The sequence below is a fragment of the Pelodiscus sinensis genome, chromosome 6 (assembly GCF_049634645.1).
Source record: "Pelodiscus sinensis isolate JC-2024 chromosome 6, ASM4963464v1, whole genome shotgun sequence".
Taxonomy (NCBI): Eukaryota; Metazoa; Chordata; order Testudines; family Trionychidae; genus Pelodiscus; species Pelodiscus sinensis.
In genome coordinates this window covers 32868317-32895638 of record NC_134716.1, presented here as the reverse complement: position 1 = coordinate 32895638, position 27322 = coordinate 32868317, and the positions used below count along the sequence as shown (strand labels likewise).

General features: G+C 40.0%; 1 protein-coding gene across 2 annotated transcripts in view; it reads right to left on the bottom strand.

The window, feature by feature from the left end:
• SMC5 (structural maintenance of chromosomes 5) overlaps positions 1 to 27322 on the bottom strand; it is an 83751-nt gene that overhangs the window by 13107 nt on the left and 43322 nt on the right. For both annotated transcript variants that reach the window (XR_012904664.1, XM_075931701.1), the window contains exons 9-18: positions 26393 to 26648; positions 24677 to 24831; positions 20279 to 20392; positions 18180 to 18274; positions 17823 to 17955; positions 15345 to 15518; positions 15032 to 15201; positions 10393 to 10516; positions 8085 to 8207; positions 2070 to 2195 (exon numbers count right to left, since the gene is read on the bottom strand). Coding sequence is in view for 1 of the 2 variants with exons in the window: in XM_075931701.1 (XP_075787816.1) it covers positions 2070 to 2195; positions 8085 to 8207; positions 10393 to 10516; positions 15032 to 15201; positions 15345 to 15518; positions 17823 to 17955; positions 18180 to 18274; positions 20279 to 20392; positions 24677 to 24831; positions 26393 to 26648 (1470 nt within the window). In the remaining variant the exon portion in view is untranslated. The remainder of the gene's footprint in view (positions 1 to 2069; positions 2196 to 8084; positions 8208 to 10392; positions 10517 to 15031; positions 15202 to 15344; positions 15519 to 17822; positions 17956 to 18179; positions 18275 to 20278; positions 20393 to 24676; positions 24832 to 26392; positions 26649 to 27322) is intronic.

Genomic DNA, 27322 nt, shown 5'->3' with positions numbered 1-27322 from the left:
ATCACTTTACTAAGAAACAATCCATTTAAATTAAAGTGGCTAGATCAGTAGTGAGCAACCTGTGGCCTAAGGGGTCATGAGGCCCATTGGGTTCTAGGTGTGGCCCATAAGACATTTTGTTTACTGTTGCCCGTGTGCAGGGTTGCCAAATTCTGGTGCTTTCCAAGCACATAAGTTTTTTTCTTACCCGTATTTCTAATGTGACATGCACTTAAAGCAAAGGCACATTAAATGAGGTGTATGCTCATTGCACACAACACTGACTAAGAGCTATGTGCTCTCTCTGCATTTAATCAGAGAACTGCTATGGTTCAGTTGGCACATCCTGAAAATTCTAGGTACATAAGTACAGTTAGCAAAACTCCAAGAGATTATCTTGATTATGACAATCTTGCAGCCCACCAAGAGGAAGGAGGGTCACTCGTGCAGTCCACTCATTAGCCTAAGTTGCTCATCTCTGGACTAGATTCTTTCCTGACAAGTTCTTGGAGATGGAACTGGGGGTAGGGTGCAGTGAGGGGTGAAGAGGTCACGGGAAGCAAACTATGGCTCTCTCATTTTCTGCCTGTATAACCCCAACCCTGGTGCAGCTGCTCTAGCCTAAGATACCTGGCAATAGTCCACAAGAGCCCCACAAGTTGAAAAACTGTCAGGAGTGCAGTGATACTGCGGTCATCCACCCAGAAAGGGATGGCAGTATACGAGCTGGCTATGCCAGATGAGAGCTTCTTGATACAGGAGGAACACTCAGCTGGACAGACTGATCCAGGCACTGGTCCTTTCATGTTGCCTAAGCTGAGTCAGAAAGGAGAATCTGGCCTAAATTTTCCCCCCCTAAATTGGACATTTTGATTAGTTAACCTAATACATTATCCCCTCCCCCCGCATTGTGGATATAGAATAAGCTAGGAAAAAAATCTTTTTGTGATCACAGGATATATGTTTTCATGACAGCATAAAAACAAAAACAAACTACACTTAAGATACTATTTAGTTCCTAGAAGAAGAAGGGGGGGAGAGGGGCGGGGAAATGAAGGGAAGTAGTAGTTAAATTTATATAGCACCAACTACACAGACATGGTCCCTATTTGTAAGATGACAAAGTGCACAATGCAAATTTTTACATGAATAGTTCTTTATATTGAAGCAAATGGTAAAAACCTCATACAAAAAAGGTTTTGTGAGACTAAGTCTTATTTTAGAAAAAAATAAACAAATCACAAGGGTTAGATGGAGGATAGTAGGGGAAAAAAAGCGAAACTTTTTTTGAGAAGTGCTTGCCAGACACACACACACTTTCTGTACAGAAGAGATATTAAGGAATATAGAACATAACAAGATAAAATAAAACTCAAAGGTCTATGTAGGGTGCAGGTGAAGAGATCAGAGACAAGATGAACATTCAAAAAAGCTTACTAGCATATATTTTTAAACCATTTATTTCAGGATGATTTTAAAGTCATAGAGAAGGCAAGGATGGTATAAAGGAGAAATCAAAGGAAAGCTAAGAATTAATAAGAACAAAGAATAGAGGAAAGGACGGACAAAAAGAAGGGATAAGTTGATAAAAACAAAGGGAAGGAAGGCTGTCGAGGAGGAACAATATGGCCAGGAAAAGTAAGGCCAGCAGCAGAGGGACTATAGCAACTGGAATGGGTAGAAGATAGTACAAACAGCCAATCAGTAGACTGTCCGAAGCTTAGGTTATAAAAGGGTTCTACCTTCATTCAGTTTCTAAAATTTTAATTGGAGCTCAACATTTTTGAAGAATGGGCCACTTATCTAAACACAGTTTGATTTTCAAGTCTATTTACTCCCAATATCCCCTTTGAAAAATTTAGCATAATCACATACACAATTCATCCTAAGATAGAATATCTCTTTAAAATCAATACATTTTCAAGTTACAGCATTTTAAATATTTTACTCGCATAATGAAGTTTTTTCTTAACGTAGGTGGCCTCGACCTACTTTCAAAATGGTCTTACAAACTCCCAAATGAAGGATGTAACTATCCAGCAAAAAAAATTACCTTTGTAAAAATGTGGCCTTTTGTTTTAAACACTTACCATCTGAAAGTCTTTTGGAATTTCTTGATCAGGTGTGAGATTACATGCCTGTCTAGCTTTCTTCATCAATCCCTTGCACCTCTCCAAAAGAACACGTTTTCTTTCACCCAAGTCAGAAACTTGTTGCTAATATAAAAAGAGGGTTTATTTTAAAGAAAATTCCTTTGTCTTTGGTTACATAAACATTAAATACAAATAAAAAGCTATTTACTACCTTTACAATAATTAAAAAACTAAACATAATTTAAAATATTTGTTCTATACACCTAATCACTGACAGCACATACAAGGTGTAAGTTTAGTAGATGCTCTGTTTATGAACAAGTTTACAGCAAAATTATATAATAGATCTTTTTTCACTTTCAAAGTTTATATATTCTACTGGATCAAGTGTTTGTTTCACATTTTAAAAATATACTGACCACTCGATAGAGGGGAAATGTGTTTAAATTATTCTGTCAATGTAATTAGATTATTCTTATCTTTGTTCTAATGAATAATACCAAACAAGTAGTAGTCATAGTTATAATTAAGACAAATGCAACTTCAATTCTTAAAGGTGTTTGAGAGTTTGGCATGCATTTTTTTTGTGACTGATATTTTCCATGTTACGTATCAATCAAAAGGGAGAAGTTTTTCTTCCCAAAGCAAGTGTTAAAATATGTTCAAATTTTTAAGCTCTGCACTTCGGGGAAGGAGTGCAATTAAGTGCACAAAACAAATATCCCATAAATCTTGAGCAGAAATATTCACCTGTATAACTTGCAAAGATTTTAATCCAAGTGGTTCAGTATTTCTGAAGTTAACCTCCTTTTACCTGTTTCACTTTTTGTAAAATAAGAATCATACTTGTCTATTGCCTTTCAAAAGATGTTACGATACTTAATATATTTTTCTGAAGTGCTTCAATCTCTTCAGAAAAAGGTGCAATTCTTGACAGATGCTTGTCTAAACTGTTCTTAAAAATGTTCAATAATGGAGATTCCATAGTCTCCTTAAGCAATTTATTCCAATTTAGACCCAGAACTGAACTCTGCAGGACCCCATTCATTATGCCTTTCCAGTATTACTGAAAGTTTAATGACTATTCTCTGGGAACAGTTTTCCAACCAGTATTGCACCCATCTTATAGTAGCATCATCTAGGTTGTATGTTTCTAGTTTGTTAACGAGAAGGCAATGCAAGACTGTATCAAAAGCTTTATCACTCAAGACTTGTTACTGCTTCCCCTTATCCACGAGGCTTGTAATCCTATCAAAGAAATCTATCAGGTTGGTTTGACATGATCTGTTCTTGACAATTCCATGCTGACTGTTACTTATTACCTTACTATATTTTAGATGTTGCAAATTAATTGCTTACTTATTTGCCCCATTATCTTTCTGTGTATAAAATGTCAATTTTCTGTCATCTCTGGAAATTCCAAGGCTAGAAGTCCCTTATGGAAGGTGGGACTCTCAACTTTAAAAATGCACAAAGTCTCCATTTCTAACCCTGTAGGACTGCATAAAATAGGCCCTAAAGTGATAATTTTAAGCACAGAAAACCTATGATAGGCAAAGGACTGAATTTTGACTTTCCTGGGCCTTGGAGAGCTGTAATTTTGGGAAAACACATGTATTTGGGAAGAAGAAAAAAAGGAAACATATTGGGGCAAACTGATTATTTTTTTAAAAACAGCTGTTTGAAGCTGTTCTGGGCTGGAAGCATTAAAAAAAATACCAGGATAAATGGATTAGTGAGTAGGTGAGGCATTCAAATGTGTGTAATAAATTCATCACAACTGATATTTATTATATGGCTATTACATCCAGAAGATAAGATGGATATTTTCTCATTCACACTTAAGTATTTACAAATGTAACCTTCTACAGACCAATCCATTTAGGATGCTTTAACTATTTCATGGAAACACTAACATTGCGGCAAGTACAGTTAGTTATATAAGAGATATGGGAGTGCCCTTCTCAGAACAGGGAAATTCTATCTGGAATATATGGGTTTTAGAGGGGAAATTCTACCTAAAGAAGAAGGCTTGCAGTGATTACTGTTATCCCAACTGACAATATAAGAACTAATTCAGAAAGAGAGATTAATTTGGATAGTGAAGGAGATAGTTCCACTCTAGCATAGAACTAAGGCATAGCTACCAAGAGGCATGCTGATACTAGAACCCTCTGATGTTGTATATTCATAAGTAATTTGTATTCTTTTGTATTCATAAGCAGTGCAATTGGTTTTTGGGGGAAATGAGAAACTAGTCAAAAAATATAGTAGCCAGTAGCCAATATTTTCCCATGAAAGTTTGTTTGAATGCATTCACAGTGACAGCAGTTAAATAATTAAAGACGGGATATTCATAAAGAAGGAAAACAGCATTTGCATTTTCTTCAAACTTGGCCTAAAAGAAAAAAATTACGTACATACTGAGTTTAATACCAATTGTTTAAAAATTGCACCAAATGAACGTAAAAATTATCAAAGCAAGACAATTAGCAAGTCTCTTTCAATCATCATAAACACAAAGGCGACTGTGCCAATTATCTAATGAGCAGATGGGGCTAACAATCCTCCCTACTGTTCAATATGGGTCATAAACACACATTTGCTTCTCATGCTCATTAGACAAATTAAATACAAAAAGTTGTTAAAATAATACTAAGGTTCTGACTTGAGCTGCCATGACAAATAAAAAAACCCACAAATCTGTTGCTAACTAACATGACACATTCTGAAGCATACATGTTGGGAAGGAAAATGCCTTTCAATCCAAGTGTCTAAATTGCACCCAATGTGCTGCTATTCCCACGGAATCCTCGAGCTGACAACAACATATGCAGCCCTCTTTCTTCAGGAAGAGAGAATGAACTGGATTTTGAGGGCACTTTAAGTCTTACAAAAATATTTTAAAGATAATTTTGAATAAGAGAAACATTATTAATAAATGCAATGTTAGCAAAAGTACACTGTTTCTCCCAGGGGCACCATTAGAAAATGTTGACGTGGTATGTAGAACTTAACCATTCTTACTAACTCAGGACAGCACCACTCTAGTTTGGCCGACTGACCTGACCATAATCACAGCAGAACTACGGGATCAAATTTCAGCAAATAGTATTGTGAACCCACTATGCAGTGTTCCAGTGTCACTTAGCACCAAACACATGAGCAGTTTTACACCACCATCTGTGAAGTGTATATAGCTGCAGGCACCACTGGGTTGTGGGGTTTTTTGGGGGTTTTTTTGGTCCCCTGCTCTGGTCTTTGTAGGTTTTAATTTAGTTTCTCTATATAATTTCTGTAATACTTAATACTAATCACTTCTTGTGTGCACTAGTCTCTGTACCTTTGCCTGCAATTTAATATTTCTGAACTGAAGTGTTGGGACTCCTCTTGCATTCCTTACACACCCAAATTATCACTGCCAGGAAACGGAGTTTTGTACTTGCAGGATCAGGCCACAAATTAGGAAAGTCCTCATGTTTACCATATATGCTAAATTCCTCCACAGAATTGGTTTATGCGGAACATTTAGCACAGCACTTTTTAACAATTGAAAGTCACAGTACAGGAGAACTGGCAATGAGGACGGAACTTGCTCCCACTTACTCCACTAAGCCTCCGCAAGGCAGAATTTTAATAAAATGGATAAGCAAAATAGAGCTATGGAGAAACTTTTGTCCAGATCTTTGTTTGGGCTCTGACATGTTCCATGTGGATGAACCTACTACCAAATCTCAGCTCTGGGAGAGTGGTCCCTCACTGAACACTGTTTACAATGCACATCTTCACAGAAGAGGTAGCTATATTAATCAGCATAAGAAGTAAAGCTCCTTTCTATTTGGAAGGGAAGGGGTCTGGAGAATTGATATAAGCTTCAGAAGGCACAAAAACCTTAGCAACAGGAATAGATATCTCCAGGGGTCGACAAATTATGGAAAATCCTACTTGCCAGACAAAAAAGGGACTCACCACCCTCCCCCCCCAAAAAAGTGGTTTTTTAATGGCATAAATTCCTAATAAGAATAAGAACAGTAATTATTAATAAGTTATTAATACATATCACCCAGGTTATTAATACATATCATATCTCTACCTTTTCTCTCTGCTGCCATATCTCCTCCCCTTGCTCCATCAGCTCCCCTGGTGCCTGCTGCCCCCCAACCCCTCACCCTCTGCTGTCCTGACTCCAGCCCTTCTCACTGCCCTCAGCCTTCCTGAGACCTGCCCCCCTCCTCCAGCCCTTCTCTCCGCCCTGTGCCCACTCCTTCAGTAGCCCCACTCTGATCGTGTGAGGTACCCCTCCTCATCCCCTCTCCTAAAACCTCCCTCTACACACGTGCTCTGCCTCTCTCCTCTGGTGCTGGTCCCTCCCTTGCAGGTGTCTGCCCTTCTGCTTCACCCCCAGAATCCCCTGGCACCTGCACCCTCCTGGTGCCTCCCCCTTCCCTCACTGCTCCTTCCCCCTTTGCTCTCTTTTTCCCTGATACCCACCCCCTCACCACCCTCTGCCCCCGTTCCCCTCATGTCCCTGTGCCCTCACAGATGCCTTGCTCCATCTCCACCTTCCTCATGCCCACTCCTTCTTTCAAGCCTTCTCCCAGCACCTCTCCCTACCCCTCTAGCCCCAGTGCCCTTACACTCTCCTTTCCCAGCATCACCCTGTCCCCCCTCCCACTGACACCTCCCCTCCTGCCCTTTTCCTCATTGTCTGCACTTGGCCTCCTGGCATTTCTCTCTCCTGCACCCCTGTCCCTTGGTGCCTTCCCCTTTCTTCTTCTTCTTCTTCTTTTCCTGACCTCCTCCCATCAGCACAAGCCCCTTCCCCATATTTTTCCTCTCCCCTTCCCACAGCCCAGCCCCTTCCCCTTCCCAGGGGCCAGCTCTAGGTTTTTTGCTGCCCCAAACAAAACATTTTTTGTCCCCCCCCCTTTGTTGTTGTCTTTTACGTATGTTTGCATTTTGCAATGGTTTTTTTTGTTTTCTTTTTTGTCCTGGCATTTTAGCCCTATAAATAACAAATAGCATTTTCATTCGTTTTTTTCCATAAAGGCAAAGACGCTTCAAGTGAACTCCCCCTTTCACTCGCTGCTGAATCACAGCAGCCTTTTCCCTGCCCTGTCCAGCCCCTCCCTATGGGCAAGCACCCTTCAGTCCCGACCCACAGGGGGAGCAGGGTGCAGGGACAGCACAGAGCCAGAGGGGTGCAGGGAGCAGTGGGGAAGTACAGGGATGGCGCGGGGAACGGGAGGCACAGAGCCAAAGGGATGCAGGGATCGGGGGTAGCAGGGTGCAGTGGAGGCACGGGGAATGGGAGGGGCAGAGGGATAGGGGTCTAGGGGCAGTGCAGGAAATAGGCAGCACAGAGCTGGGGGGGCAGAGATCGGGGGGAGCAGGGTGCGGGATGTAAGGGCAGCGAGGAGCCAAAGGGTCACAGGGAAAAGGGAGAGCAGGGGAGGTGTGGGAAATGGGCGGCGTGGAGACAAAGTGGGGCTAGGGCCGTGGCAGGACTGGAGCCGGTGGGGCGGACCCTGGCTGTGCCACGCGCCGCACCCTGACTGTGCCACGCGCCGCAGCCAGTTCCGAGGGACATGCGGCCAAAGCAAAGCTGCCGTGGCCCTTTAAAATCAGCGGGGCCAGGTCACACCAGCATCCTGGCATCCCTCCCCGCCTCCTCGCGCCGGAGCTGCACGCAGGCAGCCCAGTGGGAAGAATCACCGCACTTCTCCCTTCCCAGCGGCGCTGTGCTCCTCCGCCGCCTGGCGGATATGATGGGGCCGTGCCGCCCGTAGTGCGGGCTTCTGCCAGCCCGTCCCAACGGCCCACCTGGCCAATCCGCCCCTGCACTCGCCAGCTGGAAAAATCTACTCACCACAGGCGAGTGCATTTGTTGAGCCCTGGATATCTCTATTACTAAGAAATTAAACAGAAACTGCCCATTTCCAAGTGGGGAAGCCTCCAAGCAAAAAGTGTGTTTTCATGTTGATACACTGAGAAATAAAAAACATAGCTTACCTCTAAAGCTCTTAGTTGTACAGTTGCTGCTTTATAATCAGATTCTAGTCTATTCTTCTTGGAAGTCACTGTAGTGCTCTCAAGAACCAAATCCACTTTGAGGATGTTCAATGTTATGCAGTTCTACAGAGCAAACACATACACACACATATTCACAAACCTCCTTTGTCATGAAACACTCAAAACTGATACACTGTCAGCAGCATCAGGCTTTAAAAGCATTATAAAAATGATATCTTATAAAATTTTTGGACTCCAGATTCAGCTCTCCAGCAACAAGGTTTTTTGGTTTTGTTTTTCTTGCATAGGAGACTTCTCGTCTCTCCCACACAAGGAACCTAAACATCTGATTTGTTTGTAGCAAAAGCGCAGCTTTGCTGATGCGTGAGATGAGCAACTAAATTAATATTACTCACAGCTGTGAAGATTAGGTAAAGAACATCTAGGAAAATCCTCTGCTTCAAAGTTACAAAAATTGTGAAGTAATATTTTAAAAAACCTAAGTCACGTTACATTATTTGAAAGCTGTGAAGTCTTAAAAGGTTACAACTATTTAACAATAATTAAAGTTCTGTAACAAAAGAGGGAAAGAAACTGTTAATTCTTTTAGGATTCACCCATGCCAAAAAAGAGTTCACAGTCAATTCTATGCCTCTGGAGCGTGGTAATTTGGCTGATAATTTAACTCTTCCGTTTGAAACACTGTAGTGAGAAGGTGGTGTGACTAAACTGTGGTAAAACCAATGATACATTCCTGTCATACTCAATTAACTATTATTATTCTTCCATGAAGCTGGGCAATAAAATACTTTCCAATCTGTATTGCCAAGGAACAGAAAGCATATGAGAAAGCCAGTTTTCTCCACAGAGATTGTACACTGGCCAGTAACTGTATATGCCACTTTAACTGTGCTGTGTATGAGAAGCAAAGGAACACTAACTGCACCCAAGAAGTATGTATGCTGACTGATCAACAATCATCCTAAAGTGTGCTGTTGCTCTCCTAAATGGATATTTTGGAACTAAATTTTTGTTTATAAAAATGTATTGTGTTTAAAAAGTGGTGGCTTATTAACAGCATATTACCTATACAAAATTACTTTTTAAAAGTAATTTGCAAACCCTGGGGGCACATCAGGCCTTAAAATTGTTTTTTTTTCTGCAAGTCTCTGAGATTTTCAAAGCTGCTTCAGCCAGATGACCATCTGTGAAAGATGCCAACCACTACCATTCAAGGATTACCAGTTTACACCAGGACAACTCATCTGTTTGACATGGTAAACAGAAGTTTCTTTTAATGCCAGCTACTCAGAGCAGTAGAACCAGTGTTTTTTCACAGGCAACACCCAACACTGACTGAGATCAAACACTTATCAAAACACTAGGGGCCACAGAGGGAAGATAAAAGTATGAAGTAGTTTGAAGAAGTTCAGAATATCCCCAAAGGCACCAGGAAGGTTTTTACATAACACAGAAGACTATTTAGCACAAACAGCATCCAAAAGAGTCCTGGGAACTGAAGAAGATAACTAAGGAGTTGGCAGAATATCTAGCGTGATTATTAAATCTTAAGGATTTTAGTTTATGGATATCTACCTTTCCCAAAGTGTCCATTACTATTTATATAACAAAGGTATATACAGTGTTTTAAAATATGTCTGATTCCAAATTCTAAGGAGTTTAAAATGATTAAAGGGCCACAGAAAAATTAAAAACTAATCAATCAGTTCTTTAAAACCTGAATTCAACGTAATTTCAGCTAATGCACCTGACCCTCCACCTCTTGATTTTTTGTGATTTTACAATTAAAAATAAGGGCAGGGTATGTCTCAGGTGCTCTATGAAAAACCCACCGGAAGTAGACAAATTAACTATGGAAACAAATAAAACGTGCACAAGTACCGTCAAAGACAAAATAAACATACCCGAAAAAAAGACAGCAATTTTATTCTTTTTTAATGATAAAAGAAGGTATTTCTTGTAGGACCAAATATATTTTCATATAGCAACAGTAAAAAAGAGTTTTAAAGAAAATAAAATTAATTGAAAAGTGTATAAGGTGATAGAAGAAATGTGGTGAATACATTTGAATACTGCACATTTATTTTTTAGGCAATTTCTTAGGCCGGAAGCCTTTTCAGACAGCAAGATGGCAGCAGAATTAAACTTAACCCTTAACAATAAAAACATGAATTTCAAAATATCTCCCACTATTAAGGCAGCTTCCCCTCCTTTGTATTGTTTTGAAAACTATAATAAGCCTTTCATGGCAAGGAAAAATGTGTATAAAGCTAAGAAGAATCTATACCTTTATGAGTTGCATTAATTCTGTAACAAATTTTGCTTTTTGGATATTAATTTCTTTGATCCTGGCATTTGTTTGTTGAGACTCCTCTTCTAGATTGATGGTATCTTGCTCCATCTGTTTCAAACTATGAAAGAAACCAATTTCTTCTTATTACTGATTAAATAATGCTGAGATACTCAGGTTCTTAATCCTAAAGGATCCATCACAAATAAATACACTGAAAATTAGAAAAGGTGCAATTGCCCTTATTAAATAAAGAAAAAGAGGAATTGATTTTTGTCTTGATTTCCTGCCCCTTCCTTCCTAAATGAGCTTGTAAAAAAATTCAGCAGAAAATGTTATCTGTAAATGGAATCTCATTTTTAACTATGCTTCTAAAACAAATCTTACATTCCTCTAGTCCCTTTCTTTATTGCCATGGTCACCAACCAGGAGGCTCAATCAGTCGATTGCGAGGCTTTGGGGGGGTCCCCTTCGCTCCCCCCACCTCCAAGATGAACGCTGATGCTACCTCCAGGGACAACGGAGGTAGCGTGGGCTTCCTGTGGGTTGGGGGAAAAGTTCTGCAGCTGCATGCCAGGCCCTAGAAGCGCACAGGCTGCTCTCCCCCAGCCGGCACGGTACCTAAAACACCGGTCTGTCGCGCGCTGGGGACTTTGTTCCCCTGCTGCCTTCCTGCGTGCAGGAGAGGGGATGGGGGTCTGGGACTGCGCCGGTTCCGGCCGCTTGGATGGCATGAACATGGGGAGCGGAGGAAAATAGCACGTGCGGCCCGAGTGGTTGGGGCTGGCGCAGTCCATGACTCCCCCTCTCCTTCCTCCCACGCTGGAAGGCAGCAGGGGAATAAAGTCCCCAGCACACCAGCTCCAGCTGCTTGGGCAGCGCGTGCTGCTATGAGGAGTGGAGGAGCAAGCTGTGCGCTGCCTCAGGTTACCCGCCCCTCTCATAAATAAAAACAATGCTGAAATCTTTTGTGTTTGAAATAATATTTTATTTAAAAATAAAGCCTGGCCAACAAGCCCCCAATTGGGGCCAAGCCCCATCTGGCCACAGCATCATAACACTCTTTCACCCCCCACCATGACCCCAAATCTGAGCCTATCATACACTCTAATCCCCCGTCCTGAGCCTCTCACATCCCCAAACTCCTGCACCCCCACATCCTCAGTCTTCTGCCACAACATTCTTGCACCATTCATACACTGCAAATCTGTGTCCTGAGCCCATCATACTCCCAACCTTCCTGCCCTGAGCCCCTCACACATCCCAACCCAAACTCCTGCACCCTCACATCCACAAGACTGGCTTGCTCAGCACCCCAACCTGCCACCTCAGCCCAACACTTTCCAGCCTGGAGCTCCCTCTCTGAGCCAGCATCCCATTCTCGACATCCTCCTGCATCCAAGTTCCATCCCAGAGCTTGCACCGCTCACCTTTTCCCACACCTAAACCCCTCTTTCACACCCCAGAGTCTGCACCTCTTGTCTCAACCCAGTGAGGATACAGCTAGATTGCAGGAGTTTTTCCAGCAAACATGCTCTTTTGGCAGCCCCTGTATTCCTCGTTCCACAAGGAATGAGGGGGCTTCCAAAAGAAGGGGATTTTCCAACATTTGGTCCAGTCTAGATGGGCCAAATGTCGGAAAAATTTCTTCCAACAGAAGGATCGAAAAAAAGCAGCAGTATAGCCATACCCTGAGAGTGTATAAGGGCCGGGGATAGCACGCGATGGAGAGAAGGGGAACAGAGAGGGCAGGGCCTCAAGGAAGGAGTGGGGTCTTGGGGAAAGGATTGGGTAGATCTTGGCTTGTCCTGAGTGATCTTGGGTGTAAAAAGGTTGGAGACCACTGCTCTATTGTCTGTAAGCTTTCCATAAAAGGTAATGTTTTTCTATGGAGTAGAAGACCATCTCTCTCAGAACTCAAGTCTGAATTTATCCTATTCCAGAACTTAGATTATTCTACATAATTGTACCATCACTAGATACTATAATAAAAAGACTTATGTAACTCAAACATCTTTTGACGATAAAAACTGAGAGTATGAACTGCTAAGGGTATATCTCCACGACAGACACTACAGTCACACAGCTATGGCTCTGCAGATATCTACACTAAGGATGTTAAGGACTAGTCGACTATCTGATAAGCAAATACTTATTGGATAGTCAGTCGACTAGTTGACTCTCCTCCGTCTCCCCCGCCCCCGCTTGCTACCTCTATCAGATAGAGGTAGCAAAGCAGGGGGGAGAAAGAGTGGGTACTTCAAAGCGGCAGCACCGCACAGCTGAACCAGGGCTCAGCTGTGAGGCACTACCCCTTTGAAACACCGAAGGTGATGTTTCAAAGCGGCAGCGCCACATGGAGTCTGGGGTCAGCTGGGGAGTCCCAGGGAAATGCCATGTGGAACCCCCGGTCAGCTGGGGAGTCCTGCAGTCAAAGCTGGCATGTCCGTGTGCAGCCCAGAGTCAGCGGGACTTCCTGCTGGCCCCGGGTTGCACATGGAGTTCCGCATTCCTCCTCTGAAATGTACAAGAGCCCCAGCAGGAACTCTTATACATTTCAAAGGAGGAATGTGGAAATGCCTATCGATTAGCCGAGTAGTCGATGGAAATTCCATTGACTACTTGACTAGTAAATTAACCGCTAGTTAACATCCTTAGTCTACACTACAGTGCTAAGGCAGGACACTTCCTACATTAGCAGAAGTGTTTTTTCCATCAATGTATGTAATCCACCTCTCTGAGAGGTGGTAGTTAGATTGGTATAAGAATCCTTCTGGCACCTTAGCTGTGTCTACAGTACGGGATTAGATCAACCTAACTATGTTACACAGGATGCAAAAACTTTTGCAGACCTGAGTGATGAAGCAACATTGACCTACGTTTTAAGTGTAAACCAGGACTAATTTTACAGTAAAGAATATAACAAGAATATTCTAAGTATCCTCAAACCAAGCATTTCCAATGTAAGAAATTGAAAGTGTTAAGATTATACCTGTAAGGAATCTGAACATGTTAAGGCAAGAAATGCACAATTAAGACACCCAAACAACCCTAACTCTTATAATGATGTCATTGATTATATAATTACTAAAGGCATTTTAGAGTGTGTGTTCCTTGACCAGATTTAATTGATTTTCCACTCCCTTCATGGAAATACTACAAGGCAGAGTTAATGTTGTATTCTTTAATTTCTGTTATATGTATTAATTTATAAAAAGCAGTGAATTATCTTCTATTATTGCACTCACTGCAGAAGAGTGTTAGGAATTGTGGCCTACATTTTTAAACTGGTTGCCCAAAGTTAGGCTTTTAAATAACAGTGGCTTTTCAGAAATGCTGAGCATCTGCAGCTCCCACTGACTTCAGAAAATGTAGCCACTTATTTAGGAGTTGAGTTTCAAAATTTTGGTCAAATATCTCAAAAGTGTTTATACACTGAACCAAAGAGCTTCAAAAATTATTTGACTTCTCTTTTAGTTGACACAAATATTTTTCCACAATAGGATAAACCTTAAAAAAAAAAAGGTGACTGAGTTTTCTGGTACTGAAGCAGTGCAACGTAACTCATCCTAACCAGCTGTAATGAGAAACTTCAGGAATTTGTCTTCATTGGAGATTAAGAGACAGGATTAGTTTTGAAGAGGAAGTTTTAATTTGCTGTAACCCATCCTTGGCTGGCCATCAAAGCAGAACTGAATCTGATTTTAGAAGCCACTGCCTATACTTTATGATGTCCTAGAAAAATAATGCAACATTGTAACACTAAAATGGAAGGAGACTACATGACCACGTTTAGGCCAGTCCATTTATCTTTGTACTACTTGTTAGAAGGTACCTTAATTTCCCATCTCACCAACAAAAAATAATATAATTGTGTTTCATGAGAGTACTGAGGTAATATATGAAGATGAAGTTTTTAGGGTTGAGGCTTCAGTTTGGTTTTTGAAATGTTTAAAAACAAAGACCAAGAAACTTCCTTGTGATTATCTTGTAACAACCAGATTAAGAGTTTGTCTATACACAAAGGTTATACTGCTCTAACTAGACTGGTATTTAATGTGTACAACCATCTAGTGAAGACACAATCTCACAAGTGAAGGGAGGGAGAATCAAGTCTGTGTATCACCTATATCAGTGGCTCCCAAACTTTTCCAGCATACTGACCCCTTTTCAATCCATTACAATTTTACAGACACCTCAAACAATATAGCTGTGCCTGCAGCCTGCATGTCCCGCAGCCTGCACTGCTTCCCAAGCCATGTCCCTCAGCCTTCTCAGGAAGCAGTGCGGGGTGAGGGACTTACTGGCTACCAGCATGGAGCTTCTCAGCTCCCAATTTCCTGTGGATCCCCTACAGTACCATCGCAGACCACAGATTGGGAACCAGTGACCTATATCACTCCATTTCTGAAACCCAACTCAGTTTAAGAACAAACGATATGTGGTCAGAATCTACTGACTACATGTAGCCAAGGTACATTTTAGGGATTGCTTGTTACTTCCATTTTGTTATTAAAATGCCCTAGTAACTGATGTACAAAATCATAACTGATATTAATATTTCAGACTTATTTCTGCATCTTAATGCTGTCTCAGCAAAACATTTGCAATCAAGCAGGCTCATCAGAAGTCATACCTATCATGTTTCATACTAATTTTTGATTCCAGTTGTTTCCTTTTGTTTTTTCTCTCCAAATGTTCTTTCTTTTGCTGTCTCAGCTCATTATCTTTGCGTTCCAGACACTTTTGCCTCTCAAATAATGTACGCAATTGGGAATCCCGGAGCTGCAAATTTCTATTAATTTCCTATATTAAATAATGGCACAAAAATGTCATAATTACAGTCATATCAGATGAAGGCCAAATAATTTAGTTGTATTGAACAAACAACTGGCAGTATTTCAATCTATGTACTTAATTATTCTTTTTTAAACACTCAAACAGTCTACCATTAGTTGGTTTTCCAACTGCTTTCTTTCATCTGCATCCACTGTGACGGTGAGAAACTGCGCTGGTCTCAGAGATGTGTTACTAGAAATAGTTTGGTTTGTATAAGATGACACTTTCACTGAATACCTTTCTTCTGCTGTGTAGATTTGCTTAAATTTGGTTTCCTGTATGACCTAAACATGAAAAACAAGATTTCTGTCAAATAACTGTGTCAGGCTAACCTATTCTGAACAAAGATTAAACAAGTTTGTTGTATCACAAATTTGTAGTTTTTGCCATCTGAATTAAAGTAGCAATAAAAATGGCAGTCATGTCATACCAGATTACACTCATTCTGTGCTGTCATACATTGTAAAACAACTGCTATACTTCTATGGTGACTAAATAACTCCTACGCAGACACAAAATTATACAGGTAACTCTTGAAGATTCTCAGAGAAAAAAGATGCAATATAAATGTTTGTTATGGTGTTCCAAAGAATTACCGGTTCAGGTGAGTTCTAAAGCAAAACTGAGACTTTAAGAACAGACACCTGAAAGGAGTAGAATTTATTACTAGAATACATATTTAACTATTCTTTGAAAATCTCATACATTCCTTGATATCTGGTACTTCATGATTCACTGAAGACACTCCAGATGGAAACATCAGAAATAAGAGAAACCTCATTACAACCCATGGTACTGCAATATTTCAGAAGGCTTATGTGACATTCTTAATGAACCATGATGAATCCAGAAATTTCAAAAATGGAAAATAATTTGAAAATTATTACTTAAAAATACCTGTACAAAATTCTCCCTACAAACTTGATACTATAAAGTCACTGAATACTGATATCTGTGCTTAAACTAAGTCTTCATTTTGTTTCACTGTTTGCCTTAAAACTGAGAAGGTAATTCCATTCTAACTCTTTTTTCTCTTTCACAGCTATGAGTAAAACTTCCGATGCTTGGTCTGAGACCAGAAATGAATTTGTTTGAAATGTTCCAGCAAAATTGGTTTAAATATTGGAGTTTAAAACAAATCTAAAGTACTTGCATTTTTTTTTTTAATCAAAACAAATATAGTCAGAAGGTTACAAGACAGACAGTACTTCCCAATTTTAATATGTCACTGTTTCAAGAAGGGGTCATGAGACTTCCTAGCTCCAAAACCAAAAAAATTAGTTGTAATATTTAGAAAATTAGTAAAATGCTTTGAATTATTTTACTTTAAAAAGTACCCATAGGTTTTCAGGCATACCCACCCAAAAAGCTAATATTGTTATTACAAAACAGAATCATATTTTTGACTTTTTACCATGATAAATTTCTGAATTTTAGACATTTAATTAGTTGCATTACTGGGTTAAGATGAACATTTAATTTCCTATGAGTGTTGCAACTGTTTGCGCCAATTTGTCAAAATATGCTGTGACGGGTTAGACCCGCACAGCTCGGGGACGCAGCCCCAGACGGTGCTGTACGGCGGCCAGCCGGACGGCAGCCGGCTCTGTCCCGGTTGCTTGGCCGCCGCGCGCCCCACTCCGACCGACACCGTGGTGATCGGCGCGGGCTGGAGGCGGCGGGAGCAGGAGGCACGTCGCCACAGCAACGCGCCGTCAGCCAGACGTGGGGGGGGGGACGGGGCCGCCGGGGTCATGGCCCCGGCGCTGGATTTAAAAGAGCCGGGTGGACGAAGAAAGGGGGGAGGGCGAGCTCGACCGCCTCGGAGGAGAACCGAGCAGGGGAGGAAAGTGGCTGACGAGCCTGAGCCCGCTACCCCTGGACCCGACTGAACTGCGCACCAGCGGTGAGCTGCGCGTCCGGGATACCTGGGACAGGAACCGCAGCAGCGCGGGCAGGGGAAGGAAGCACCCCAGGGCGGAGCCCAGATCGGCTGGCAGGCTGACGCGTTAAGGCTACACACCCCGTCAGCTGGGTCGGACCAGAGTGAGTCCGAACCCTTAGGGCCCTGGGCTGGGGCCCGTGAGAGTAGGTGGGCCCGGGCCCCCCTTCCCCTCCCGCTGTGCAAGGGAGTTGGGGAACCGAAGACAAACTGTGGGATTTATTGACACCCAAGGGGGTAGTGACACCTGAGAGCGTCACAATGCTCATAATATAACATAAGAAGAGCCATACTAGTCAGAACAAAGGTATCTTGCCCAGTATCTTGTCTTCCAACAGTTGCCAATGCCAGATGCCCCAGAGGGAATGAACAAAACAGGGAATCATCACTCTCCTGTCATCCATTTCCAGAGCCTGACAAGCAGAGGCTAGGGACACAATTCCTACTCATTCTGGCTAATAAGTATTGATGGACCTAAACTCCATGACATTGTCCATGGCTTTCTTCCCATTGAGTGAGTGAATTTTTTTGTATCCAAAATAAGGCAGGTTACAACTTTTATTTTTCATGTTGATCTTCCAGCAACTTTCCTAAATATAGCCTTGACAAAATCATAGTCCTATGCATGTTATTTAGCACCTCTCACCCTTTCAATCATGCTTCTGGTCTTCTCAGTTCCCACAGGGACTTCATGAACACGATACTGGGAACAAAGGTAACTCATCACAGGATGAGGAGCATCAAATAATTCTCGTAAATAAGAGAAAAAACCATATTGGCTGAGGAAGAGAAAAGGTAAGAAAAAAATCACAAACATATCTTTAGTCTCGTTTGTTATAACAAGTTAGCACAGATATTCAAAAGGAAAAAAACAAATATACAGATCTTGAGGTAAAAGATTGATTTGCAGGGAAAAGCATGGTTCACAGCTACATCATTCTGCACTGACACCAAAAAATACTATGTTGACAATGGTTTTAAGATTAAGTGTTTTAAAACTTACTGCAATTCTTCAACTGATCTTGAAGGTCTGTTTTCAGCACATGACTCATTGGGTGCACATACAGCGTTAACTTTTAATTTCTGGTGGTCACGCACCTGAACAAACATTACATCAAACAAAATACTCAGTAACAAAACCCAAAAATTTTGAATGAAATTAAAAGGATACTAAGATATGAAAAAGATGCATTTCATAGAGACAAACATTTCCTTTAAATTGATTTAATCTCCAAACCATACATTTAAAATTATTCTGACTCCCACACAATACCCAAAGTTATTTCCATCTATTGAGGGTTTTTCATTTTCTCTACATTCAGTTAGCATAGTGGTTCTCAAACTTTTTGGCCCAGGGTCTACTCTTCTCAATTCAGACCTTTCCGTGAACCACCAGTCAACCACTCATGATGACAAAATGGGTGCGGTGCAGGATCTGGCTGGGAGGTATGGTGCAAGAGCAGAGTGGAGGTGCATGGTCTCGGCAGGAGTAAAGATGTTAAATATCGTCTAATTGACTAATCTAATAGTCAATGTATGTTGCATCGACGATTCGATTAGTCGATAGGGCGCATCCGCCTTTGAAGTGCAGGGCTATTGCTACACTTCAAAGGCGAAAGCGCTGCATGGAGCCCGGGGTTAGCTGGGGACTTCCCCACCGACCCCAGTCTCCATATGGCACTGCTGCTTTGAAATGCCACGTGCAGGCTGGGAACACCCCAGATGGCCCTGGGCTGCATGCAGCGTTTCAAAGTGGCTGTGCCATGTGGAGCCCGGGGTCATCCCAGCTTCAAGCAGTGCTGTCACTTTGAAGTACCTCCTCTGATAGAGGCAGCAAGGGGGAGAGAAGGGGAGCGACTAGTCAACTATCCTAGTGACTATCCGATAAGCATTTGCTTATCAGATAGTCAACTAGTCCTTCACATCCCTAGGCATGAGGAGGGTGCAGGGTCTGGCATGAGGAATGGGGGTGCTTACCTGGCTCCATGCCTCCCACTACTCTCATTGGCTATGGGAGCAGCGGGGAAAGCCTCCAGGAAAGCAGTTTCCACGCTGCCATTCCCCCATCTGGGAGTGCAACAGTGTGCTGATCTGCTTCCTTCCCCTGCAAGCTGGATTTGGCCCAGAAGGTTTGTTCCACCTCCCCCTGCAGTGGGAAGCCAGCACTTGTGCTCCAACTTCATGGTGTGGGGGCACATGCGGGGTAGAAGTGCTAGTACAGGCTCCCCAGTGCAGGGGGCGCATAAGCCCTGAGCCAATGGCCCACCTGCAAGACAACTGTGGATCATGCTTTCAGAACTATTGCATTAGCAGAAAACTGTTGTCAGTTGGCCAGTAGAAAATAAGAAGAGAGACCTCCTCATGCTTATTTTTTCCTATTAGTGAACAATCTCCTTAGCAATATTGCCATGATGATCTACAAAATCCTGGGCAGAAATTAGTTACTATAGCAAGAAAATCCTTTCTGCATCAGCATCTGATAACTATGGAATACAGACGTGAAATAACCACTAAAACCTTGAGATGTTTAACTGATCTTTTTACCAATTCTTTAAATATATAAGTTTTCAATTTACTAGACAAGTTAAAATATCCAATAAAAAACATGTCTTAACACAAACATGAAAAGAACACAAAACACTACAAACATATGCAAGCATCCATAAAAGCCCACAACTGTGGTGCCCCAACCAGCTGAATTCGCCAAAAGCCACAGCCTGCCTAATTACTATTATGTAGGGAAAGCTTTTCAGAAAACACATTAGTCAAATCAATGACAGATTTTGACAGTCAAATTCAGAGCTCACTATCCCATCCAAGTAGCTGGTGTTAGTCAGATACACAGGAATGCAAGACCAAAATATCCTGCCCTATGGATTTTGAGAAATCTTGCTCTTTTATTTAAATTATACAAGAGAACAATCAGGTAGGAGTCTGTAGTATAAATAGTTTATTTAAAAATTATCGTACCTAGCGAAAGTATTACATAATAAAGAAATTATTTAGTGGTCCTAATAGGTAGGCCCTAAATTGTAGGGCTCCTACATCAATATTCTTTATTCTAAACTACATTTTAAACATATTATATGACTGAATACTTGCCTCCCGAAGAAATATTTCCATGTCCTCTTGACTTTCAAAAACAAACGCCCTCATATCATTAGCTGAAATATGATTTTCAACATACTTAGCATGTCTATGGTCTTTCATGTTTATCTGCGCAGATAAAAAGACAAAGGTGGATCATGAAAAGACTGATGTAATATAATTATTAGGACAGTCAAGCAATTAAAAATAATAAATGAATCATGATTAATCATGCTCTTAAACAGAATGCCATTTATTTAGTTTTTTGGATATTTTCTACATTTTCAAATAATTTCAATTACAACACAACAGAATGTGAAGTTTACAGTGCTCACTTTATATTTATTTTTATTACAAATATTTGCACTATATTTTTCTATCCATCTAATACACATACTACAATGCAACTTCTTTATTGTGAATACTCAAATGTAGAATTATGTACAAAAAACTGCATTCAAAAATAAAATATGTAAAACTTCAGGGCCTTCAAGTCCACTTCATCCTACTTCTTGTTCAGCCAATCACTAGGACAAATAAGTTTGATTGCAGTTTGAGTGCTGCCGGCTTCTTGTTTATAATTTCAACTGAAAGTGAAAACAGGCATTTGTATGGCACTGTTGTAGCTAGTGTCACAAGATATTTATGTGTCAGATGCACTACAGATCCACGCAGGGTTGGATTAGCCGATAAGCAGACTAAGCACATGCTTAGGGCACCAGCAAAGCAGGGGCACCAAAAAAAAAAAAAAAAAAAAAAAAAAAAAAAACATTGAAGTTGTCATCGTGGGAAAAGTCAGAACTCTGCAGAACACTCAGAGAACAACAATGTGTCAGGACAGACTCGATTCACTTTCCCTATTGTGTATGGAAGCGGACGTGCTTCGTCAAGTAAGCTTCGATGAACGTATCCAGAATTTTGCAATCAGAAAATCTAGAAAGAAGCTAATTTAATTTCAGAAGACATGTCAGTTTTGTGTCATTTCAAAAAATACAATTTTATTTTATGGTATAGTATTGTTTTTATTCTGAATTACATTTGGGGGGCAGGGTTTAGGGCCTCTAAAAGTCTTAATCTGGCCCTTGATCCACGTTTCCCTTCATGCTTCAACCTCTATTCCAAAGCATATGCATCCATACTTATGATGGGTTCTGATCAATCATGGTCCAAAGCAGATTGGACAACACATGTTCATTTTCAGCATCTGAGACAGACGCCACCAACAGAAAGTTACTCTTTATTTTTGATGGATTGGGTTCTGTAATTTCCACAATGAATTGTTCTTTTAAGACTTCTGAAAGCATGCTCTATACCTCATCCATCTCAGGTTTTGGACAGAACTTCAGATTCTTAAACCTTGGGTCAAGTGCTGTAGCTATTTTTAGAAATCTCACCTTGGTACCTTCTTTGTGCTTTGTCAAGCCTGCTATCAAAGTGTTCTTAAAACAAACATGTGCCGGGTCATCATCTGAGAATGTTATAACATGAAATATATGGCAGTGTGGGTAAAAGAGAACAAGTGACAGAGTTCTCCCCCAATGAGTCCAGTCACAAAATTTAATTAATGCATTTTTTAATGAGCATCATCAGCATGGAATCATGTCCTCTGGAATGGTGGCCAAACCAAATCATGAAGAGCCATATGACCGTTTAACGTATTTGGCATGTAAAGACGTTGTAACACTGGCTACATAAGTGCCATAGAAACACCCGTTGGCACTCTCAGGTGACATTGTAATGGCTGTGTCACTAAAAGTTAAGCAGCGTAAATCTTTTGTGCACAAAATACTTCCACCCTCTAAAAGCGGGGTTTGCTTTATCAACAGGAAAATGCTCCTGGGGACAATGAGCTGTTTACACTGCCACTTGGCTTTAGCAAAATTTTTGTTATGGGGAAGTGGGGTGGTTAAGTATCTGTGAATGACAAATATTTTGTCATTCAATTGGCAGTATAGACAAAGCCTAAGAAGCAAGGTCATTGCCTGTAAATGTAAACAAACTTGTTGGTCATAGAGCTTACTCCTTGTGCTAAAAAGCTGTATATTGTTTATCCAAAATATTTAATACATTTCAATTGGAATTCTATTGTTTAGAAATGTGATTAATCAATCATTTTTTGAGATAATCACATGCGTTAACTGCAATTAATCAATAGTCCTAATAATAATAAAAATACATGAAAAACAATAAATAACTTTAAGGTAATATACAAGCCAACACTTAATAAACCTAAGGAAATACTTTGTACTAAGGAAAGGTGTAAATATCAGAAAACGCCAAACTCATCTTTACGATATTCACATTCAGTTCTTATTGATTTTACTAGTAGCCATTGAGCACATCTAAACATATATATAGAAATCCACGGCCCTGTCAGGAGACAGAGGATTTGGAATTTACTAGAAGTTAATCTGATTTTCTCAAAAGAATTCTCAGACAAAAAAAATCCATTGTTTAGGATGAAGGAAGATTTTTGTACCCTGCAAAATATGGTATTATCAGGATCAAATATAGCTACTGAATACAGGCAGTCCCCAGGTTATGTACAAGATAGGGACTGTAGGTTTGTTCTTAAGTTGAATTGGTATGTAAGTCGGAACTGGTACATATTGTAGGGGAAACTCTAGCCAAACATTTCTTCAGAGCTCAGTTTTATTCTCCCACACCTCACTTCCCTCAGTCCTTTATTCTCAAGCTGAGGTGTCTGCTGAGAAAAGCTGCTCCGTGTCTCCCTGGTCTGCTGGGGGGGGCGCTAGCTTCACGTCTCCCTGGTCTGCTGGGGGGAAGCAGCTAGTGTGGGGTTGCCTCACCCCGTTTGTAAGTAGGGATCCGATGCAAGTCGGATCCATGTAACCCGGGGACTGCCTGTACACTAAAATTATGTCATAATATTAGCTTTAAAAGAATAAAATGTTTGAGAAAACCAATGCACACCACTATAAAATTCTGTTAAACAGGGTGTCAGTTGACCAAACCTGGATTGCTTCCCTTAAGGATTTCAGAACTGCTGAGTCAGTTTTAATTGGTCTAAAAAGTTTCATATGTTCCTATACCCTTCAAAACAAACAGGGATATTTTGTACCATACATATTAAGGGAAAAAAGATCCAGATGTTCAGGGGCATTGGGAAGACTAGCCTTGAAGGAGAAAGGTAATGTCCCTTAGAACAATATGGGTGCATCTAGACTGGCAAGATTTTGCGCAAAAGCAGTTGCTTTTGCGCAAAAGCTTGCCAGCTGTCTACACTGGCTGCTTGAATTTGCGCAAGAGCGCTGACTTTGTAATGTACAAAATCAGTGCTTCTTCCGCAAATACTTTCCCGCTCCCGCTCGGGAAAAAGCCCTTTTGCACAAGAATACTTGCTCAAGAGGGCCAGTGTAGACAGGGAAGAATTGTTTTGTGCAAAAAAAGCCCCGATGGCTAAAATGGCGATCGGGGCTTTCTTGCGCAAAATCGCATCTAGACTGGCCATGGACGCTTTTGCGCAAAAGCAAATCTTTTGCGCAAAGGCACTTGCCAATCTAGACGCACTTTTGCGGAAACACTTTTAACGGAAAAACTTTTCCATTAAAAGTATTTCTGCAAAATCATGCCAGTCTAGACGCAGCCTATATGTTTTTGATTAACTTGATATAACAGTGCTATATCCAGCAGAATCAAATCATCTGAAAAGGACAAAAATATTATTTGATTCTGATAATGCAAAACCATTTCTGGCATTTCCAAAAAACAGCACGAACAGGTTTAGAAAGTTTAGTTAAACTCAGTTACTGATTCTTGAGTACCCTAAAACCTATATAAAAATAAACATTACTGACTACCATTAAAAGTAATTGGAAAGTCTGGTCAAGAAACAAACCAAGACTGAGCGCAGACTGACTATCTCTGGCCCAGCAGCTATTTGTGGGAAAGAAGCAAGTGAAACTGGTGGGAAGCAAAGTCCTCTTATAACTTATGCTCTGAATATTCAGAACTATGAGAAAGTTTCCATGTAAGCCAACAGCTACTGCTTTTTTTAGAAGATGCTCAAATTTCAGAGGAACATGAGAAGGATACATCTCACCAGCTGAAATGTGTAGAGGCCAACTTGAAAAAGGGCAATTCCACTGCAACCCTATATGTTGGATGGCTGAAAGCATTCTGTGTTCCTCCATGATACTTAACATAACAAAGGTACAAGGGAGTCTAGTAAAACTTTCATACTTGTTACATTACTCACAGGAGATGTTACACATCTTAACCATCTGCAACAGTGATTTACATGTACTCTAGTTTTAGTAACTCGTAAAACAGTAGATAAAATAGTGTGCCTCTAGACTTTAGGTTTATAATAGAAATAATCAATCTAAAATTCATTTTTTAAGGAACATCATTAGCTACTAATTAGTATTAAATTCAAGCAACTTTTCTTACTGCAAGCATCATGGGTTCACAAACACTTCTTTTAAATTGGTCTTTGTTCTCCCTTAGCCACAGAAGAGCATGGTATGTGTCTCTGTATCTCCCTCTGAGCTTATCTTCCTTCAGATTCATCATATTATTAAACTGTACAATGCGATCAGTTACGCCTGTAATTTTATTTAAGAAAGTTTTATTAAGTCATGCCTATACAACACAATAAAGATGTCTAATAGTTAATAACTACAGTGCTACAGTATTAAAGTTAGGAAAAACATTTCTTATTTTCAAACACTTATAATTAGTACCCCCATCTATTCTAAAGCATATACTCCATTAACATTTTAAGTTTTAAATCCCAGAGCTAAGTGAAATAAACAAAAATGTACTCCAAAACAGTTTAACTATGTCCAGGTATAAATATTAATATTCACATAAAATTTTGCAATGGATCTATTCTAGCGTATCTTGGTGAAGAAACATTCAAGTAAAGAATTGCCAAAAATCCTGAACTGCCCCATCTTAAAAAAAAAAAAAAAAAAAAAAAAAAAAAAGAGAAAAAAACCCCCAAAACTAACCCTACCTTTTCCACTACTAGAAAAAAAAAAAAGAATATTTTATACTTTTAGAGGAGGTAGGGAATAAGAGCCCTCTATTTTGGAGTACTTTTCTGTTTATTTTCAAGAGAGAAAAGGGAGAATTCATTCTCCTTCTGAAGACACAGAGAAATAACATTCTTCTTGTCACCTCCTCATGGGAGGGACCTTGAGGTCTCCCCCATGATACTAAAATCTTGCAAGAATACACAAAATGCTTCCGATCTACATTATTCCAACACTGGGGAGGGAAGATAGTATTCTGCTTAAAATACTGGACTGGGATTCAGGAGACAGGGTTCAATTTCCTGTTTTGCTAGACCTTAGCAGGACACTTCGTAACTCTGTGCCTCAGTGCCACAACTATAAATCCATAAATATATGGGAGATATTCCAATACGCCCATGGAGGTCATATACATAAAAATGTTTGGAAATAAGTTAATCAAGACGAGCTCTAAAAGGATAATTTTTAATTCTACCTTTCAAGTTACATCAAGATAGAACTAACATGAAAGGCTAGGCTAATAAAAAAGTGAACCTAATTAATTAAAGATAAAAAACACTGGCCTTCAAGTTCATCTAACAAAGACAGAAGGTGAAACAGTCATTAAGATAGCACCATTTTACACATAGAAGCATGCATCACCCCACATTTAATGCGTTAGTTTAAATGATTATCAATTTAATAAAAAGACCAATTGTGAAGATTGTTACTTAATGTTACAAATAGCTAAAAATATTAATTAAAAAGCTGCCTGTATTTTGTTTACTTATGAATTTGACAAGACTGAAAAAATCATTTTCCCTATTTGTCCTGTACAGTTCATCGGTTTTCCTTTTATTTGTATGGGGATTTCCAACAAATAATTGGAAAAAACATACAAACTGGCAGCATCTGTGAAATGCAGGTTTACTGCAGCTACATGAAATCATTTTTTGAAATGGAAATGGTGTCCCTTCAAAAATAAGCTATTCCTGCCACTTTTACAGGCCTTGTAAGGATGAAAACAATAATGAGACATACAAAAATACAGTTACCAAGATTTGAAATGATTTAGTGTCACAATTAAGCAACTTCAACACAAAAGGATTTCATGTAGTAACCATAGTAGGAAAGAATCTAGAAATCTCACTTTTCTTTTCTCTCTCTAGGTTCTCTCTCTCTCTTCGCAGATCAGTCATTTCACCATCAATATTTGCCTTTTCTTCTTGCAACTGTCTCAGCTCGTTGTTAATATAATCAATTTGCGGCTGAAGATTCTCAGAGTTTTCTGTACTGTTAAGCTCATTCTGCCAGTCCTCTATCATCTTACGAGTGATGTGTATTCTTTTTCGTCGATCCATTTCTTCATCTTTTTTCATTCTCAATGCTTGCTGAATTTCTTCAATCTAAGAGAAATGCAAATATTTTCCCAGAATGACATTTACAAATGAATTTTTGCATGCACAACGAAAGACAGTTACAAAAGATTGTTGTAACAGATATTGAAATGTTGATGTAGCCAAGCAAGTTTAAAAATGTAAGGTCTCATACTTGCTCAAAAACCCACCTTGCCCCACATCTCAAATTGATGCCTTTTTGTAAAATAATTAGAATTTCTGCCGAAGTTTTAAAGAACAAATGTATTACAATCCAAATATTTAAACACATTATTACAGATTTGTAAACATACTTTATCTGTAATTATAGTAAAAGTTGCATGCTAATAGACAGTTTGAGAATTAGTACAGAATTGCATAAGTTTACCATAACAGAATGGAATGTGTAACATGAACTCTCCTTCTTATGTTTAATTTTCAGATTTCTTGACTGACTGCTTAGACATCTACCCTCTTGCTTTATCAGTTTTTTGCTTTTTTTTAATATATAGAAGCTCTCTAAATCAAGCAACTATTCTGCTTCTTCATCTGGTCAGATTCAAGCTATCCAACTATAGCAGATAAGAGTAAGTAAGCACTAGAAAAATATTCCAATGGAGTAAAAATAGTCAACAAAATCAGAAGCTTGTAATATGCATGTTGAATTCAAAAAGTAAATTATTTATAACAAAACACTGCATCTA